Below are 17,860 nucleotides of genomic sequence, written 5' to 3'. Positions count from 1 at the left end.
AATGAGGCCCATTTTTCACAATGATACTGAGCTTGGTGACACACGAAAGCTCCACTATGCATTTCGGGTGTTCCAATATAAAAGCTGCAATCCAGTCAGAAAACAACCTGTCATAGTTTATTTTGACAACCAAGTGATTGACATACTTGGACAGCGACTGGTGGAAAAAGCATGTTTCTGTAGTGTGCAGGCCAGACCTTCTCGTCAAACTGGAGTGCAGGCTTGCCTTTGTGCTTTTTAATGATTAGCTTGCTGAAAAAATTTTGTAAAGCTGCTTGCCGCCACCTATGGCTTACGTGCAATAGCTCGCTAGGTACATTTTTTGGTGAAACTGCATGTTCTGTGGTTAGGTTGTTGGATATGTCTGTGTTGGAAATAGTATATTGAATAATGTTGCAAGCGATGATACTGGGAAGTTGTTGGAAATGGGGCTTTAGGTGCATACGCTATATGATGTTGTCAATGGATGCGAAATAATATAACGAGTAGAAATATAACATAAATGGTATTGGAAGAAATAAAATAAAATATATTAATTTCGGGAACGAAGAGACAAAAGGAAGAGGAGGGGGGAAACAAACATAAACAGGGAATGGCAGGGCGCCTACCACCATTTTGTTCATTGTCATTTATTCTCCATTGTATAATGCTGAGGCAAACGATATGAAAAAATAACTAGAACCAAAAACTAAAGACTTGTAATCCCAAAGATCAACTGCATCGGATGGCAACAGCACAGGCCCGTGTGAAACATGTTTGAAAAAAAAGCGGGAAAAAAAGATGTATCAAATACGTAGTGTAATTTTTTTTTAGGTGTTCGATAATTTCATTTAGTAGAACTGCTGCTTCAATTTTATTGTAATTTGCCAAGTCAGAGCAAAAGCATTCCAAAAGAAAGCTAAAGAAACTCTTCGGAGGAATGCAAGATTTGTGCGACAGCATGTATAGTAAAGCCCACAACAAAAAACTCCCAAAGAACCGCTGTTTTGTTTTGTTTTTCTGTCTTTTTGGCAAAGACTCGTACTTATGCACGCCAATTTAGCAGGGCAAAGCAAACAAATATAAGTGTATGTATTTAATTGAAAGAAAGAGAAAGAATTGACCAAGCACCTCCTGTTTGTCGTAGAAATGCCTGCGCACGTTAATACTAAATTTTTTTTTGGGGGTGGGTGTGTGTGTGTTTAGATATTGGCGGGAGCAGCCTTTAAGGTAGCAGGTAGTTGGAATATCTTGACGACATTCCGCGCCTTTTCCTTGGCCCAGCGACCCAGTCTCGGCTCCTGGCCAACGGCAGCCGCCAGAATCAGATCCTTCTTCGTCGCCAAAATGTCACCGGCAGGGGACAGCTCGCGCACCGAGAGGCCGTTAACAAACCCGGCCACCGGCACAACGTTGACCAAATCAAACCCGGGGGTCTTTCCAGAACGCATGCGCCACATCCGAATGAATCCGTCGGACGAAGCAGAGAAGAACAGGTCCGTCAGGGGTACAGCCGCCAGAGCGGTGATCCAGCGCGGGCGAACAATAAATGCACCCTGCTCCTCCTCAGTCTCGAGCCTCGGGTGAATACCGTGGGCGACATGGTGGATGAACACAGGCTTCTTCTTATGGATGCTCCACAGGGACAGGGCGCCGGAGTCTCCCCCAGTCACGTATGTCTCCTCGTCGATCATCGCCACAGTGTCGATAGTCGACTCGCACAGCTGCGTGTCGTTGCTGGCCAGCTGCCGAAGAATATCCCTATGCGCTTCGATCATTTTCTTGGCCGACGGCGACCCACTGGCAAGCATCAACTCAGCGGCAGTGAGCTTAGCGGAGTGTCTGTCGTCGGTCAGAGCCTTTGTTATGCGGTGCTGGTCTGTTGTGACACCACCGCGGAAAACAAGCTGTGTCTCGTCGCCAATCTTCCACATTCTGACTGTCTTGTCGCGGCCACCTGTGGTGACGGCGTTCTCGCGCTGCAATGAGTCAATGGATACAATGCTGTCCTGGTGACCGAACAGAGTGTCCATGTAGGCCAGCTCATCAATGTTCCACAGCTTGACCATGCGGTCGGCCGAGCAAGAGTATAGCTGGTTGGAGCCGCGGCGGAACACCAAGCCGGTGACCGCATCCTTGTGCTGGTGGAACACCGTCAAGTGCTTGTCCTCGTCAACCGACCAAATGTGAATACGCCGATCACGGCCGCCCGTCGCCACGTACTTGTTGTCGCCGCTGACGGCAATCGATAAAATATGGTCGCAGTGGCCGAGGTTGTGGTTAGGTGCGGGGTTTTTCTTCTTTTGGCCGTTGAACATCTTGAGCAGCTTTCCGGTCTCCCGCTGCCACTTGATCAGAGACCCGTCCTTCGATCCGCTGTACACGAACTGGCCATTAGGCGTCACGGCAACGCATGTCACAGGCAGCCGATGGCCGTTCTTCAATACTCGCAAATGCGACTCATCAATGTCGTAGGCAAACTGATCGGCGATCCGCCGGCTCCACTTTCCGGTTCTCTCGCGGGCATCCGTCATAAGACGCTCGGCGACCAGATCCCGGTCGATCTCCGCAGCGTCGTAGTCGTCTCCCGTTGCCTCTGTCGACTCTTTGATCTTGCTGATGTAGCTTTTTGCCAGACGCAGGCGCTTCTCGGCTGCGGTCTCGAGGAACTCGTCCTCTTCTTCAGATGACATCTCGTCTTCGTCGGCGCCAAACCGGTGCTCGAGATCGTCGATGTCGCCGACCTCGTCGTCGGTCTCATCTGCTTGGTTGTCCTTACGACCATTCTGGGCCTTGTTTCCGGGACGCCGACCCTGCTGCTCTGATCCTCCCTGCTGCTTGCGCGGTGCTACTGGTTTTCCGTTGCGTTGGCGTTTTGTGGCTACGCCCTTGGCGAGAAAGCGGTCTTTGGCCATTCTAACTAGTCTCCCTTTTTTTGAATATCCTTTTATTATTTGACCAACGTTAGGAAGAATGCGATTAATAATGAATTATAAAAAAAAAAAAAGAAGTGCAAATTGGTAAAATAGAGGAGAATAAAAGAAAAGTCAAGTTATTCGTTTGTCAATAGAAACAGTAGTTATTTATATTTATATATATATTTTTTTTTGCAAAGTGTGTAAAAAAAATGGCTGGCATTTTGTTATTTTTCACTGTGCGATTTTTAAGCAGCAACCGGTAGAACAAAAGGAAAAAGAAGAGAGAAAAAAAAAAGGGAGGAAAAAAATCGGTTTGAAAATTTCCAATAAAAAAATTGGTGTTGATCTGAGCGTTTTTGATTTAATCAGGAATTACTTTTTGATCCAAGATTTTTATATTCATCTCCCTCTCCCCCACCACCACCACCACCACTTTCAAACCACTTTTATATTTCAAAAGCTTTTGAAATATGAACCTTACCTCCGCACTTTCTCGAATAGATTCTTATTTTTTATATTTGACACTTGCGCACATGCATATTGTTTTGCATTTCACTGTATATTGTAAAAAATGTATATATATACATATATGTAATACAATATAGAACAAAAAATGGTTTAACCCTCGATTGACTTAACAAGACTTCAACATGGCGACGCAGGCATGACTTCAAAAATAAAAGTTTAGTTAAATGAATAATCTACATATTTATTTCCACCACTTTTATTTTTGTAAGTTTTGTTTATTTTTTCCTTGTTTTTTTTATATTATTTACCATATATTATTTTATCTTTTTATATATTTTATTTTCGTTTTTTCTATTTTTCCTATTTTTCCTATTTTCCTTATTTTTTTTCCCCCACCATGTATTACATTGCATTTACACTATATTTGCTTTTCAGCATCGTGTGCGCAATTGATATCGAGCACTACTGGAATATCGAGCATGTCGACTATAACATGGAGGGTATTTTCACGCGCAAGGCCATTGGCATCAACGGCAAATGGCCGATTCCATTTGTCGAAGCAACAATGGGTGATACCCTGATAATCCACGCAACCAACAAACTCAGCGAGCCCACGTCCCTGCACAGCCACGGGCTATTCCAAAATGGCACAAACCACTATGACGGCGCCGCAATGGTCACTGAATGTGGGATACCGCCTAATGGCACGTTTACGTATCGGATTCCGCTGCAGCAGGCAGGAACATACTGGATCCACAGCCATTCCAAGTCGCAGACCGCAGATGGATTGCGAACATCTCTGATAATCAAAGACCCCAACGAAGCGTACCACTACGACGATGAATTTGTGCTTCCGATGGAGGATTGGTTCCGAGAACCAGCAGAGGTACTGATCAAGAGGCTGAATAGCCCGGATCCGCACATTAGGTTCGGACCCTTTGTCCCCTACGGCATTATCGGCGGCGAGTGCGCAAACAGGAAACGCATCAAGTTTGTTCCCAGAAAGACATACCGGCTACGGCTGCTGAACATTGGCGCGTCGTTCGAGTTCCACTTCAGCATGGACGGCCACGAGCTGCGGATCATCGAGGTTGACGGAGTCATGGTCAAGGAAAAGCCAACCCACGGAATCACACTGGGCATAGGCCAGAGGGCGTCGGTTCTTGTGACTGCGCTGAACAGTACAGCCTACAATTACAAGTTCCATGCTGACATGTTTACGGATCTGCTGCAGATGCCGCGCTACAACCCGCTGAACTTCACTGGCACGGTCGAGTACTCTGCCGAGGCGCGGATGAAGCGCCAGAGAGGAGCAATATGGATGAGCGCACACGATCTGGATCTCGAGCCATTGGACGGAGAGCTTGCCTTGGAGCCCAATCGATTTATCAGCCTGGATGCGTACTCTGGCGTATTTAATGACCAGACATTCCGCCACTCGTTCAATAACGTCACCTATGTTGCGCCACAAGTGCCCACTTTGCTCAGCGCCCTGACCACCGGCGAAATGGCCAAGCTGCCTGCAACATACGGGAGACAAACCAACTCACATGTGCTTGGCCACATGGAAGTCGTCCAGGTGCTAGTCCGAAACCACGACTACTACTCGCACCCATTCCACTTACACGGTCACGTTTTCCAGGTCATCGAAATGGGCAGCATCCGGACCGACGAGCGCTCAATGAAGGAGGCCCTCGATACGCCGGTCAAGCGCGATACGGTGATTGTGCGCGGCGGGCAGTACGCCGTGCTGAGATTCCGCGCTGACAACCCTGGCGTTTGGCTTTTCCACTGCCACATCGACTTCCACATTATGCTTGGGCTGCAGATGACGTTCATCGAGGCGCCCGAGATGATACAGAAGACGCTTGGCGGCAGGTCGCCGGATATGTACAAGGAGAATTGCACTGCGCAGGGAATACGAGCCAACGGCGACTCGACTGGCGGACTAGGGGGGGAGGCTAGCGAGGCCGAGTTGCGCCCGAGCCCGTACCCGGACCAGTTTGAATCGTATGATCCGCCGAATGGCTGGCAGTTGATTTCGTACATCCTTGGCGGAAGCAAGGACGACGTTGGCACATTGACATCCGCACATGCGTGAATGGCTGGTGTACACTGCAATGGGGCTCTTGCTGTACTGGTTGCAAATGGAAATTGGATGGAAATTGGATGGAAATTGGATGGAAATTGGATGGAAATTGAGTGGAAATTGGATGGAAATTGAATGAAAATGGATGATGCCTTGGAGCGGATTAAATTGGAAATTAGGAAACCCTGAGCGCGTGCCAAACAGCACCGCACCACCTCCTTGTGGGGACCACTTATGGACCTATGCGCCTGGACGAGTTATTTTCGCAGCGGACTTGCCTTCTCTCTCTCTCTCTCTCTCGCTTGGTATTGCAAACAGGCGCAGCATTAAAGGCGAGGGTTAGGCAGGGGGTTGATTAATGGATGGATGGGCGACGAAGAGTGCGTCCATACCACCCCCCCCCCCATTTTTGCCTCCCTTATATCTCTTTTCTTGCTAATTAATTCAATCTCCCACCCCATCTTTTATTTGCATTCCGCCCCCTACCTAATTCACAGCAACCTATGCAATGACGACGTCAATCAGCGGCGGCGGCAGTGGCGGCCATGCGGACGATTGGGACCGAAAATACAAGGTCTCTGGCGACCCAGTGTTCCGCACAAGCATAGGCGAGCTGCAGGCGCTCGGCACACAGTGGAGCAGGCATTCCTCGGCGCCCAACGAATTCAGCGACCTGGCCATTGGGGCCCAGCCAGACATAGCGGCCAAAATCAACCCGCAGCCGGGCGCGCGGCGAAGCCTGTCGCAGCGCAGCTCTGCAGCCCCGGCGCGGCAAGCCGCCACGGGCATGGCCAAGGCAGAGCCAGACCCAGGGCCAGGGCCAGGGCCAGACCCAGGGCCAGACCCAGGGCCAGACACAGGGCCAGACCCAGGCCCAGACCCAGACACAGGCCCAGACACAGGCCCAGACACAGCCGCACCCGCAGCCGCAGCCGCAGCCGCAGAGGCGCCCATGGAGACCGTTGCGCAGTTCCTCGAGTGGTTCGGCAGCATCGAGCGGCAGGTGGCCGAGGGCCAGGACCGCGAGGCCAACGCGTACGCCGCGCACCTGCGCCAGCGCACGCGCCAGGCCGGCGAGATGCTCGGCGCGGCGCGGGACATCGACGCAATGCTGCAGCGCATGCTGGCAGGGTGCCTTGCCGTGCACGCGCAGACGGCGGGCGTCCAGCGGGCGACGTCGGCCGTGCAGGCGCAGCGCGCCGGGCTGCAGCGGCTCGGCGCCGACCTCCAGGCGCACCTGGACGTGTACGACGCGCTGGCGCCGGCCACGCAGCTGCTCAACGCGCCCGGCGACGCCGTGTGCCTGGACCCCGGCTTCCTGCCCGCGCTGGAGCGCGCCGAGCGCGCGATCGCGTTCATCGCGCGCCACGCCGCCGCCAAGGACAGCGAGCTGTTCCTGATGCGCTTCGAGCAGTGCCGCATGCGCGCGCTGACGCTGATCAAAATCCACGCCCTGCGCGTCTTCAAGGCCGCCGGCCGCGACGCCGCATGTGACGGCGCCACTGCCACGGCGCTGTATGTGCGGTTCCGCCGCGGCGCCGCGCGCCTGCGGCCGCTGCTGGGCGCCCTGGCAGCGCGCGCGGCGCCCGGGTCGGTCGAGGAGGCCATTCTGCACGACGTGGTGGCGGCGTTCTTCCGCGTGCGGCGCGCGTGCATCCGCCCGCACATGGCGGCGCGGCTCAAGGCGGCGCACGCCGAGCACGCGGGCGCCGCGGCCGTCGACGTGCTGCGCGACTGGTGCGCGCTGATGATGAACCTGTGCGCCGACGAGCGCCGCGTCTTCGCCGACTTCTTTGGCGAGGCGCTTGGCGGCGGCGCGCTGAGGGCGTACCTGGACGCGGCCATGGTGCTGTTCCACGAGCACGTGCGGCCGATGATCATCCGCGAGTCCGACGTGGCTGTGCTCGCCGGGCTGAGCCTGACGCTCCTGACGTTCCACCGGCCGGCCGAGGCCGGGGCCGGGGCCGGGGCCGGGGCCGAGGAGTGCGACGACCAGGGGCTGGATGCCTTCTACGCCGTGGTCGACCAGATCCTGAGCGACGCGCAGCAGCGGCTGGCGTACAAGGCGCAGTCGTTCATCGCCGCGAGCATTGCCGCGTACAGGCCGACGAGGCGGGACGCGGAGGCGCTGGAGCAGTGGGCGCACCTGTGTGCGCGCCTGCGGATCTCCGACCCGGCGTACCTTGCCGGGGTGCTTTCGCGCGCGGCCACCACCGAGAGCCTCGACGGCGGCAGCGGCAGCGGCAACGACAGCGACGGCGGCGGCGGCAGCGGCAACGACAGCGACGGCGGCGGCGGCCGCGACGGGCTGTCCACGCGGTCGTCGTCCTTTGCCGATGTGGCCATGGCGCCGGCGCCGGCGCCGGCGTCCATTGCCGATGTGGCCTCGGCGGGCGATGCTGCAGTGGCCCTGACCGAGGACCAGCTGCAGACGCTGCGCTGGGTGTACCCGCCGGTGGCCAGCTGCCGGTGGCTGGCGCGGCAGATCGACGGGTGCCTAGACGAGAACGTCCAGCGCGGCTTGGTCGAGGAGGCCCTGGGCGCATGCCGCCAGAGCCTGCTTGCCCACGCTGCGCGGCTGGTCGGGAGCTCCGACAGCGCCTTTGCGCAAGGAAGCCGCAGTGCTAGGAGCGATGCGCTGCTGCTGGTGGAGCCTGAACTGCAGGCCCACTTCTTTGTCACGTATAGCTTGAGCACGCTGGATCATCTGTTTGAGTAGGATTTATTGATCATGTTGATTTGATTTTTTGTGTGTGTGCTGGCTGTGGCTGGACTTGCTTTCTTTTCTCTTTCGCACATAAAAGCGGGGGGGATTTGGATCGGACAAATGATAAGCTTTATTATTTTCTTTGCTGCTGCTGCTGCTGCTTGTATAACTGATTCCGGTCCCTTGAATTGAATTGAATTCGATTCAATTTCACCTTTGCTTTTCTTATTTTTTTATATTTACTCGATCAATTATTTAAACAAAAAAATATAGTCAGCGGGAAGGTAGCGCCGAAATTAACCTTTTTAAAATGCTTCTTTCTGCACTTGGTCGATTCCGCACGGCCGCCGCACCGCGGTACCTTTCGTCTGCCACCACTACGGCGTCTCTGCGCCAGTTTACCACTATCGAGAAACCCGCTGCTGCTGCTGCTGCTGCTGCTGGCCCCACTGCGCCCACAGGCCCGCCGCTTCCCGAGGTGCCCACGCGTGTCTTCGGCACACTGCCCAAGAAAAGCAAGAAATACGCAAAGCTGGACAAACAACGGATCCGCGCTCACCTCCGGCGCCTCCAGCCCAAGCTTGAAGCCACCGGAACCACGCAGACTAGCACTTTCCAGCACGAATCGGCGCTCTCGGCATCTTCCTCCTTTGACCAGCACTCGTCGTCGTCCTTGACTCTGGAAACCATGATGGCCGCAGGTATGCATTTGGGCCATTCTGCGTCCTTGTGGAATCCGATGAATTTGCCGTATATTTTTGGTGAGCGTGAAGGGATTCATGTGATTAATTTGGAAGTTACCATGGCAGCGTTGAGGAGGTCGGCGCATTTCGTTAGGCAGGTGGCGTATCATGGAGGATTGGTGCTTTTTGCTGGAGCAAGGAAGGATCATCGACAGATGGCCGTGGATGCAGCGTTGCTTGCGGAGCAGTACTTTGTTACTGGCAAATGGATCCCAGGAACTCTGACTAACCCTAGACCGCTTTTGGGCAAGCATATCATGTATGTGGAGGACATTTGGGATGTCGCGGAGGCCAAGGATTTTGCCAACTACACTGCTCCTGCCAATGCCGCCAAGGAGGAGGCGGAGCTGGCTGGTGGCAAACGTGGAGGCCGCAAGTCTAACACGCGGTATTTGAAAATGGTCGAGGAGGAAAAAGCCAAGTTGAAGAAAGAGGGCGATGGGCTTAAGACTTATAAGCCAGATTTGATCATCGCACTTAACCCTCTGGAGTGCAAAACCATGCTGGCGGAATGCAAACTTGCGCATGTTCCAACTGTGGGCATCGTCGATACTAATTGCGATCCGAGATTGGTCACTTATCCTGTACCCTGCAATGATGATAGTATGAGGGCGGTGGCTATTGTTGCTGGTGTTTTGGCTAGGGCTGCGAAGGAAGGGATGGATATGAGGAAGCTTAGGTTGGGAGAGGCGGTTAGGAAACATCACGCGGTGGGGATCGAGAAGGCTGCGGCGGAAGCTGGACGTGCTGAGCGGATGTTCAACGAGTAGGAAAAAAATTTAAATTTAAAAAGAGTTTTAGTTATTACTTTTATTTTTAAGAAGAAAAAAATATATATATACAGTTTTATTAGTTGTATTAATTATTTGTGCCAAGACTGCACTCAAGCTTCTTGGTGACTGTTTGTAAAAAAAAAAAATGTTGTCGAGTTTCTCGATGATGTGAGGTGGAATGACCAATGCCCCCAGGGTTGGCTGTAGTTCCAGGCGCTAAGGCTTGCCGATCAGTCTGTAATACCCGGCAGACATCCGAGCAAAGAATCCAGCTGAGGGCCCCGAGTAACCTGTCACAGGCTCAGGCTGAATGTCCAACGGCACAATTAAAAACAGGTGTATCCAAAACAACCGGCGCCATGGCAGAAGACATGGCAGGATCGGAACTGGCAGAAATATTAACGCGGATATTGCAGCTGTATGAACCACCCGAAAACAGCTGTTGAACAGAGCCTGTAATTGCATTCTGACTACTCCAACCCGTTTTGTGCGTATTGTTATAATGCATGGCCATCCGATCTATACTGGCAGACGCATAACTACAATGCTCACACCAATACGCCATCTCAATGACTTTAATTCTCGTAATCGGCGCATCCACTCGCAACACCCGCTCCTTGAACCATATTCGAAACTCGTCGTCAGCCATGGCACCCGATTCGTTTGACAGTAAATAACGACATGCCCCCCTCACGGCTTCCAAGCTGTTATGGACTTTGCTTACATGGCTGTTTTTTTTTGACAGCTACTAAGGCGAGAACGTATGCCACCTGGAGACACAGCATAACAGCAAGTCAAACACACAATCACACCACTGGCTCGATCGACGTACAGGTTCAAAAATGTAAGTGCAGACTCTGATGGAGGTGGTGTTGCGCAGCCCGAGGATATGGAAGCTGGATGTCGAGGTTGAGAATCATGAAGCAAGTTTCCATCTGCGTGCTGATTGATAGGGCATTAATTGGATTCTGCAGGCGTAAATTAGGGAGGCATTGCATTGATGCCCAAATATGGTCCCCATTTTGCAATGCACACGCATGAGCGCACACATGCTAAAACCACAACATTGACTTGCCAAGATATTGGTCTTCTCGCAGAAGATCCAGTTCTCGCCAACGGAGTGCACAACTGGCAAAGTCCACAGCAAAGGCGATGAGGTACATATATAAGATGAGGCTGGCCCTAGTAGCACTTTAGAAACATTAGTAATAAAACCTTTTTTATAAAATCAATCACATTTTCTAACACTACTACAGTAGTGCTCCTCCCTTTTCATACCCTCTTCCCTTCTCATAACACAGCATTTAAGTTTAAAATGCATCATCGCAAGGATTCACATTTGATATGATCAATCACTTTAATTAATCTTTGTTCATATATAAAAAGTAAAAAATATAGATTTTTTGCGCTTTAAAATCTGGAATTTTGATTATAACTGGCGAGTGCGGCTTCAACAGCAGCAACAATAAATGCAATCAGTTTCTTGCTTGTAAACATTTATTTTCCAAATCACGAAACTACCCGATAATTTGTATGTTTTGCGTAAGCAAATTTTTTTAACTGCCAAAAAATCCTCAAAATACTATACAAGCACGATATGTACCTATCAAAAGGTAGGTGTTCAGAAGGAAGTTGGTTAGCTCAGTAAAATGAGACAACCAAGAGCCAATGGGGGTCTAGCTCTTGAACTTGGTGTTTTATTCATGTAAAAGTAGCTGCAAAACACCTTGGGGTGGAGGGACACTATCTAAAACATGTTGGGCAGACCCACTGAAAGGAGGTTTGACCGGAAAGTAATAGTACAAAAGAAACAAAGCCTTGAATCGGTAACCGGGGGATCAGAGCACAGTAGGGTGTGTCTACCATGGGTTAGGGTGGTCTGCGGGACCGTGGGCTATTGTCCGAGGGGCTGGGGGGTCGGTGATCTGCAGGTGCAGTATTAGACTGGGCGGTGACGTCATCGAGGTGGGCAAGGTGGATGAAGCGGCGCAGTGTGCTGCTCGCTGGTAGGGTTACATAGGCAAAGGTATCCAGATCACGGTTAAAAACAGTGGTGAAGCGTGAGATAGACCATTGGGTACCACTGTATGCATGGTCATTGCGGGCAACCCAGTGTAGGTGTATGAGTAGGGAGGTAGCTAGTTCAAAGCACTTGTGAAAGTCCTTGGCTGTCTGGGAGTCGGACTTGGCAAAGGTCGCCCACTTGACAAGTGGGAGCACAACCCAGTTGGCAATCTGTGGGGGGGAGGTGGGTAGTGGGATTGGCATGTGTGCAGGAGGTGGGCGCTGGAGGGTGGCAGCTAGGCTGGGTATGTTGGGGTCAGTGGAGGCGCTATCAGCAGCAATGGCAGCAGCCCTTGCAGCAGTGTACTTCCTCTCAGCAGAGTTGCGCATCTCTTGGCGTACAGAGCTGTAGATGTTGCGGGCCACTGTGGTCCACCGGTGAAAGAACTGGTCGCGGAGTATGGCAAAGTCGTGGCACTCATTGAGCATGTGTGGGATTGTCTCCAGTATGCCGCAGTGGCAATATGGGTTGTTATCCCTGCGGGCAGGCATGCGTCCCAGTGCCAGCCGGTGGACTGTGCTGCGTGCCTGGGGAGGGGCATTGAGTGACCGGATTGCATTCCAGGGGGGCTGTGCTGTGGTATTGTGTGGTAGGGTGAAGGCTGGGTCGGCGATGGTGACTGGTGGGATGGTGAGGGTGTCCTTGTCGAATTCCAGGAAACGGCGGGTTGCACGCATGTCATTCCAGCTTTCAAATGGGTGATGGGGAACATCACCCTGTGCTGGGCCATACACAAAATTGTGGTAGTATGGAATGAGGCGGCTGCTGGGGGGAGGCTGTTGTCGAGGCTTGCTGTATTTGTATGGTATGCTGTGAGTATGGAAATGATGGTGGTGCGGGCGTTGGAAGCAGCTTGGGACTCCCTGTCAGGCTGCTCATTGAGAATCTCAAGGAGCTTGGGGATAGCATGGCCATTTAGCAGTGGGAGCTTGCCATTGGCGGCTGGGAGCTTGGCAATAGCTGCACTGAGGAGTGACCATTGTGAGGCGCTGGTCATGGTGATGCTCAGCTGGCCGCCGACATCAAGCAGTGGAGTGGACAGCCAGGATCCTCTGAGTGAGGTGGTTGGGCAGAGGACAACATTGGTTGTGCGGCCATCATGTAGCGTGGTGAGGACAAGCTTCCATACTGGTGGCCAGGTGTTGTCTGGGAGTTTTCCGAATTTGTTGTTTTGTGTCAGTGGATCATACAATATCGACGTTGCTGAGTGCTCAAGCAGGGCTTTGAGTGCAATGGGGATGCGGTTGTGGCTGCGGTTGCAGATCCCAATGTGCCAGCAGTGTAGCAGCAGCTCAGGCCAGTCTGGTATGGACCAACCAGCAGGAGTATCTGAGGTTCCGGAGAGTATGCCAAGGTACATTAGTAGGCGGGAGGCAAGTTTGAGCATGACACTCTGGTGAATGGCTGACATAATAGGGATGCCAAAACCACCTTCACAGGGGGGCCGAGCCAGGAGTGTGGGCCGCAGAAAGCCATGAATGCGGCCCCATAGGGCGCCACGTAGGGCCTTGTTGAGCCGTTCGATTTGTGTTGAGGTGAAGGTCGTGAAGTGGAATGCAAATGTGGTCCGTGGGTATATGAAAGTCTGCAATGCGTATGCACGGCCCTCAATGGTTGTGTGGCGGAGGACGGCACGCTGGGCGGCGGCAATTGTGTTGGAGATGAGCTTCTCATTGTGTGCAGTGACATCAGCATCAGACAGGCCAGCGCCAAGGTACACACCGAGGTACCGCACCATGGTGCCAGGTGGGTGTGGCTGAGCAGGGAGCCCCTCTGGGATTTCATTCTCTGGGTGGTTGAATGTGATGATCTCAGTCTTTGTTGGGTTGAATGCAGCGGTTGTGGCAGCACAGTACCAGTCGAGGGCTGACTGCATGACGGGCCAGTGACGGAGTGAGTTCATCATGATGGCAGTGTCGTCCATGTAGAGGAGGTGTGAGCGGTTCTGTAGTGGTATGTCGATTAGTGTAGGCTGGTCTGGCAGGGTCTCATTAATTCGGTGTCGGAGGGCACAGCCAAGCAGCTCGGCAGCAAGGACAAACAGGACGCAGCTCAGTGCATCACCCTGTCGCACACCGCGGCTGATGGTGAAGTAGTCTGTGGTGTGGCCATTGATGGACACACATGAGCGTGAGATCTTATAGAGCCGGCGGATGCTGGTGAGCAAGGTGGGTGGGATTGGGTAGTTCTCAAGGACCTTGAACAGTGTCGTGTGGGAGATGCGGTCGTAGGCCTTTGCCTGGTCAAGGAATACAAGGGCCCCAGGCTTCTTGGTCAGTTCGAGGTATCTGCAGATGGCCTGGGCCTTGTAAATGCCGTCTGCAATGTACCGGCCAGGAATGATTGCATATTGCTCGGGTGAAATGACGTGCCTCACCATTTGCCCAATGCGTCTTGCTACGATTGAGGTCATAATTTTGAGGTCGGCATTCAGCAGGCTGATCGGTCTGTAGTTGTCCAGGTTGTTTGGGTCACCTTTCTTAAAAATCAGTGTAATTGTCCCTTCAGCAAACTCACGTGCGACCATCTGTGGGTGCTTCAGCCAGATACTGCACAGATGGTGTAGGATTTTACGCGCGGTGGCAGAGTGCTTGTAGAGCTCGGCAGGAATTCCATTGGGGCCACATGCCTTGCGGGGTGCTGCATCCTTAACGGCCCGCTCAAATTCCAGTTCTCCAATCGTGAACCGAGTGACTGTTGGGATAGTTGAGCCATGTAGATGGTTAATGTATGTGCGGTGGACAGACAGCAGTTCATCAAGCTCATTCATGTCAGGCTCCGTGTGGCTGTACATTGTGCTGTAGAAGCGGCCTGCTGTTTCTGTGAGTTCGTCAGTCGTTGATGCTAGTGTCGTTCCTGCTGCGGGCTGTCCTGGCAGGTTTGTGTGCAGTGCTGTGATGGTGTGAACAATGCGTGGGTCGAGTGTCTTCCGAGTGATCATGGACTGCCACAGGGGGCGGCGGTCCCCTTCATGGAGCCATGCGCGGTTGGCGCGGATACGAGTGTTGATGGCTGCCTGGGCGGTCAGATCCAAGGCTGTTTGTTCCATGGTGGCAAGCTGGGCTTTGTAGAGGCGGCGGCCGTTTCCTTGCTCGCTGTTGGCGAGGCGGGAGAATGCGCGGCGCAGTTTAAGGATCCGTCGTTCCAATGAGCATTGCTTTCTGTTGTGGTCGTGGCGTGCATGCTGGCGGATTCGTTCAAGGAGGCCGAAATAGAAGTGGAAGTGGAATGGGGAGGGTGGGCGGTGATATAAGGGATTAAATTCTTCAAGCGTTTTTTCCACAAAAGCTGAAAAATCCTTGTCTGCAAATGCTTTGTGGGGAACCTGGAATGGGCGGGAGGCACTGCTTGTTGTAGGACCATCTGCAGGCAGTGTAAGTGTAATTTCTTTGTGGTCAGAGAACTCCCCGACGTCGAGCAGGTCAAAGGCGACGCCTTCGCGCATCAGCATGGTTGTGGGGACTATGAACAGGTCTATCCGGGATACAAAGGCTATGGAACCATCGGGCCGCTGGTGTTTGTAGGTAAACAATTCAGTGCGCGGGTTCTGGGTTGACAGTGGCGGGGCATCAGGCGGTGGTGGTGGTGTTAGAAAGTGGGCTGCATCGTTAGAGCGTAGGGCAGACTCATACATCGGGATTATGTCATAGTGGGCTGTCTCGCGGCTGCGTTCAGTCGTGGATTGGCGGTCGAATGGGTGTGGGGCTATGTTGAAGTCACCGGCGATCAGAGGGATCCAGCCACAGGTGACATAGGTTGAGATGGTGTGGACAATGCCGTCGTGGAAGGATCGTACCTCGTCAAAGGGGCCATGTATGGACACAATGATCAGGCCTCGGGTCGGAACAGTGACAAAGGTTGCCCGTGAGCAGCTAACTGCATGTTCCAGATGGGCCATGCCCACCCGTCGGTGGACAAGAATCGCTGTGTCATGTTTGGTGTTTGTGTGTCGGTCATGTTCATTGGCAGTACCGGGCTGTGCAGAAAAGGTCTGGTATTCTGGATATCGTGAGCGTAAAAGGTCCTCGGGTGAGGCCGTTGAGTTGCACTCCTGTAGGAATGCTATGTCCACAGCATCGCGTGTCTCGGTTGTGCTGCGGCGCAGTGTAGCAAGGAGGGCGGCTAGCTTGAGCTTCCGGTCGACGGATTCACGGTAGCGCAGTTGTGCAGTGGCCTCAGAGGCGGCTGCAGCATTTTCGTTTTGGATGTCGTTGTTGTTAGGGGCAGGGGCTGCTGGAGGGCGGATAAAGCGTGTCCATTCAGCTGTGTAGGAGGCAGAGCGGCTTCCCATTCCCATGCCCCGCAGGTTTTGCGAGAGCAGGTTGAGGGCTGGGAGTGGGAGGGTTGCTGCTGCTGTGGGTGTTTCTGCAGTGTTGCGCGGTCTGTTCCGGACAGAGGCGCGGGCGGGGGGTGTGGCTAGGTTTGGGGCGTCGCCGGGCACTGGGGCGGCTGGTGGTTCTCGGGTGGCGGCTCTTCCTTCGTCTTCGTTGTCAGCTCGGGCATGATCAACTTGGGGCGCTGGGGGAGTCGCTGTATTGCGGTGGGGGTTTGCAGCAGCACACATTAATAATGTGTGGCTGGCACCTCATTGACGTCCATCATATTGGCGTCCTCTGGTGCTGCTGCCGTCAGGGGGGTGGGAGTGGCAGCCTGGGCTGCGCTTTGGGTAGTGTAGTGGTGCTGGGTGCCAGAGAGCGCCAGGGGCTCTGTTGGGCATGCTTTGCGGCTCTTCACTGCGGCGCTGGTGGCAGCAACATGGTTGCGTGAGGCGGCAGTGTGGTGGCTGGGGGTATTGGTGCTTGCAGATTGTGACATGGCAGAGTCGCTGTCGTACTCGTCAGACATGTCAATCACAATCTCATCGCTGTTGTTTGGGGTGGGGGCCGTGCGCTGCACACTCTGCTCATGAGCACATGGTGCTGCGGTGGAGAGTGGCTGTGTGGCCTGCTGGCCGCTGACAATAGGGCTGGGGATATCTGCTTCCATGGTGCTAGCGTCGGCGGTGGTGGTTGATTGGGCGGGGTGCTGCGCGTTGGCCTTGGGCTCTGCAGCCGCCCTCTTGACACAATGGCCGGTGGCTTGTGTGCAGCTGCATGGCGAGACGTCAACATGTCCGCAGTGTGCACACTCGATTGTGTCTGAGAAGTCCACTATTCTGATGTCCTGGGTGGTATAGTTGAGGCGGATTGTCTTTGGGTGCGGCTTAGCACCGGCCTTGGGGTGGAAGAATCCAATCCAGTTTCCAGTTGCATAGCCTGCGCACAATAGTGAGTCAACATGGGTGAAAATGCCAAATTCCTTCAGGGCTCCCTTCAGCTTTGAGGGCGTGGCCGTGGTGGGTGCGCCGAGGAGGGCGAGGACAGAGATGCTGCCGTGTTTAGAGTGCCATTTATACTCCATTCCCTCCCACATGAGAGGGAATGGTATTATACTTGCCACGTTGTCTAATGTTTTAAACACCACGTTAATTGCATGTTTTTCGAACGCAAAGGAGCTGATGGGGTTGCGCGGGTCCCGGGGATCCAGGTTTCCAGGCAGGTCCATGCTCTCGAAGACATGGCGACTAACAGCTGCTATCATCTGTTTGGGGCGTCCATTGGGGATGTGGAGCGACAGGGTGGGCACAGTCAGCGCCGGGTAGAGTTCAAGCTCGAGCTCGCGCTGGGTCTTGCGAGCTGGTGCGCCTCTGGGCATGGTGGTGCCGCTGGCAGAGCTGTTGGCGGAGCCAATGTCTGGGCGGAGCACCTGGGCGTAGGAGCGTTGGGTGGTGCCGGCTCTCCCGCGATCTCTCAGGCGGGAGGGGTGAGCTGGCAGGGGGTCAGTTGCGGGCGCAGGGTCGTGGGATGGCGGGGCAGCGGTCGGGGCGGTGGTCGGAGCGGCGGGGGCCGTGGTGCCGGTGCCGTCGGGGGCACTGGACGCGAGAACTGGGGTATCCATTTTTAGTAGTGCAAAATTTCAGATTGTCACGTGGAATTTTGTAATAAAAACAAGAAGTGGAAGAGAGATGGGGGTCTAGCTCAAATGGGAGAGCGCTCGCTTAGCATGCGAGAGGCACTGGGATCGATACCCAGGTCCTCCAAAATATCTTTTGCCAATTATTTTTGTAATTAAATATTTA

General features: G+C 53.5%; 4 protein-coding genes and 1 non-coding gene across 5 annotated transcripts; 4 read left to right on the top strand and 1 right to left on the bottom strand.

The window, feature by feature from the left end:
* Positions 1 to 1,057: 1,057 nt before the first annotated feature.
* Positions 1,058 to 3,130, bottom strand: BX661DRAFT_188211 (WD40-repeat-containing domain protein). Its single transcript, XM_051537380.1, has one exon. The coding sequence runs from the start codon at positions 2,892 to 2,894 to the stop codon at positions 1,182 to 1,184; it is 1,713 nt and encodes a 570-aa protein (XP_051389094.1). The 5' UTR covers positions 2,895 to 3,130; the 3' UTR covers positions 1,058 to 1,181.
* Positions 3,131 to 3,717: 587 nt separating this feature from the next.
* On the top strand, positions 3,718 to 5,564 carry BX661DRAFT_188210 (Cupredoxin). The gene has a single exon (XM_051537379.1). The coding sequence runs from the start codon at positions 3,763 to 3,765 to the stop codon at positions 5,464 to 5,466; it is 1,704 nt and encodes a 567-aa protein (XP_051389093.1). The 5' UTR covers positions 3,718 to 3,762; the 3' UTR covers positions 5,467 to 5,564.
* A 150-nt stretch (positions 5,565 to 5,714) lies between these two features.
* On the top strand, positions 5,715 to 8,445 carry BX661DRAFT_63009 (uncharacterized protein). The gene has a single exon (XM_051539337.1). The coding sequence runs from the start codon at positions 5,963 to 5,965 to the stop codon at positions 8,171 to 8,173; it is 2,211 nt and encodes a 736-aa protein (XP_051389092.1). The 5' UTR covers positions 5,715 to 5,962; the 3' UTR covers positions 8,174 to 8,445.
* A 383-nt stretch (positions 8,446 to 8,828) lies between these two features.
* On the top strand, positions 8,829 to 9,581 carry BX661DRAFT_124141 (ribosomal protein S2, flavodoxin-like domain-containing protein; the record flags this gene model as incomplete). The annotated part of the gene is made up of 2 exons (XM_051532424.1): positions 8,829 to 9,185; positions 9,312 to 9,581. Coding segments are annotated over 2 exons (627 nt in total), but the record flags the coding sequence as incomplete, so codon positions are not given.
* Positions 9,582 to 17,748: 8,167 nt separating this feature from the next.
* BX661DRAFT_t120 lies at positions 17,749 to 17,821 on the top strand. Its single transcript has one exon. It is a non-coding gene; the product is annotated as a tRNA-Ala (tRNA).
* The last annotated feature ends 39 nt before the right edge of the window (positions 17,822 to 17,860 follow it).

This window comes from Kickxella alabastrina (assembly GCF_025024165.1).
Source record: "Kickxella alabastrina strain RSA 675 chromosome Unknown BX661scaffold_29, whole genome shotgun sequence".
Lineage (NCBI taxonomy): Eukaryota > Fungi > Kickxellomycota > Kickxellomycetes > Kickxellales > Kickxellaceae > Kickxella > Kickxella alabastrina.
This window is presented reverse-complemented; position numbering and strand designations above follow the sequence as displayed.

Bases quoted from the DNA above. Each gene is read 5' to 3' on its own strand.
- BX661DRAFT_188211 (XM_051537380.1), bottom strand. From the start codon at position 2,894: ATGGCCAAAGACCGCTTTCTCGCCAAGGGCGTAGCCACAAAACGCCAA.
- BX661DRAFT_63009 (XM_051539337.1), top strand. From the start codon at position 5,963: ATGACGACGTCAATCAGCGGCGGCGGCAGTGGCGGCCATGCGGACGAT.
- BX661DRAFT_188210 (XM_051537379.1), top strand. From the start codon at position 3,763: ATGTATTACATTGCATTTACACTATATTTGCTTTTCAGCATCGTGTGC.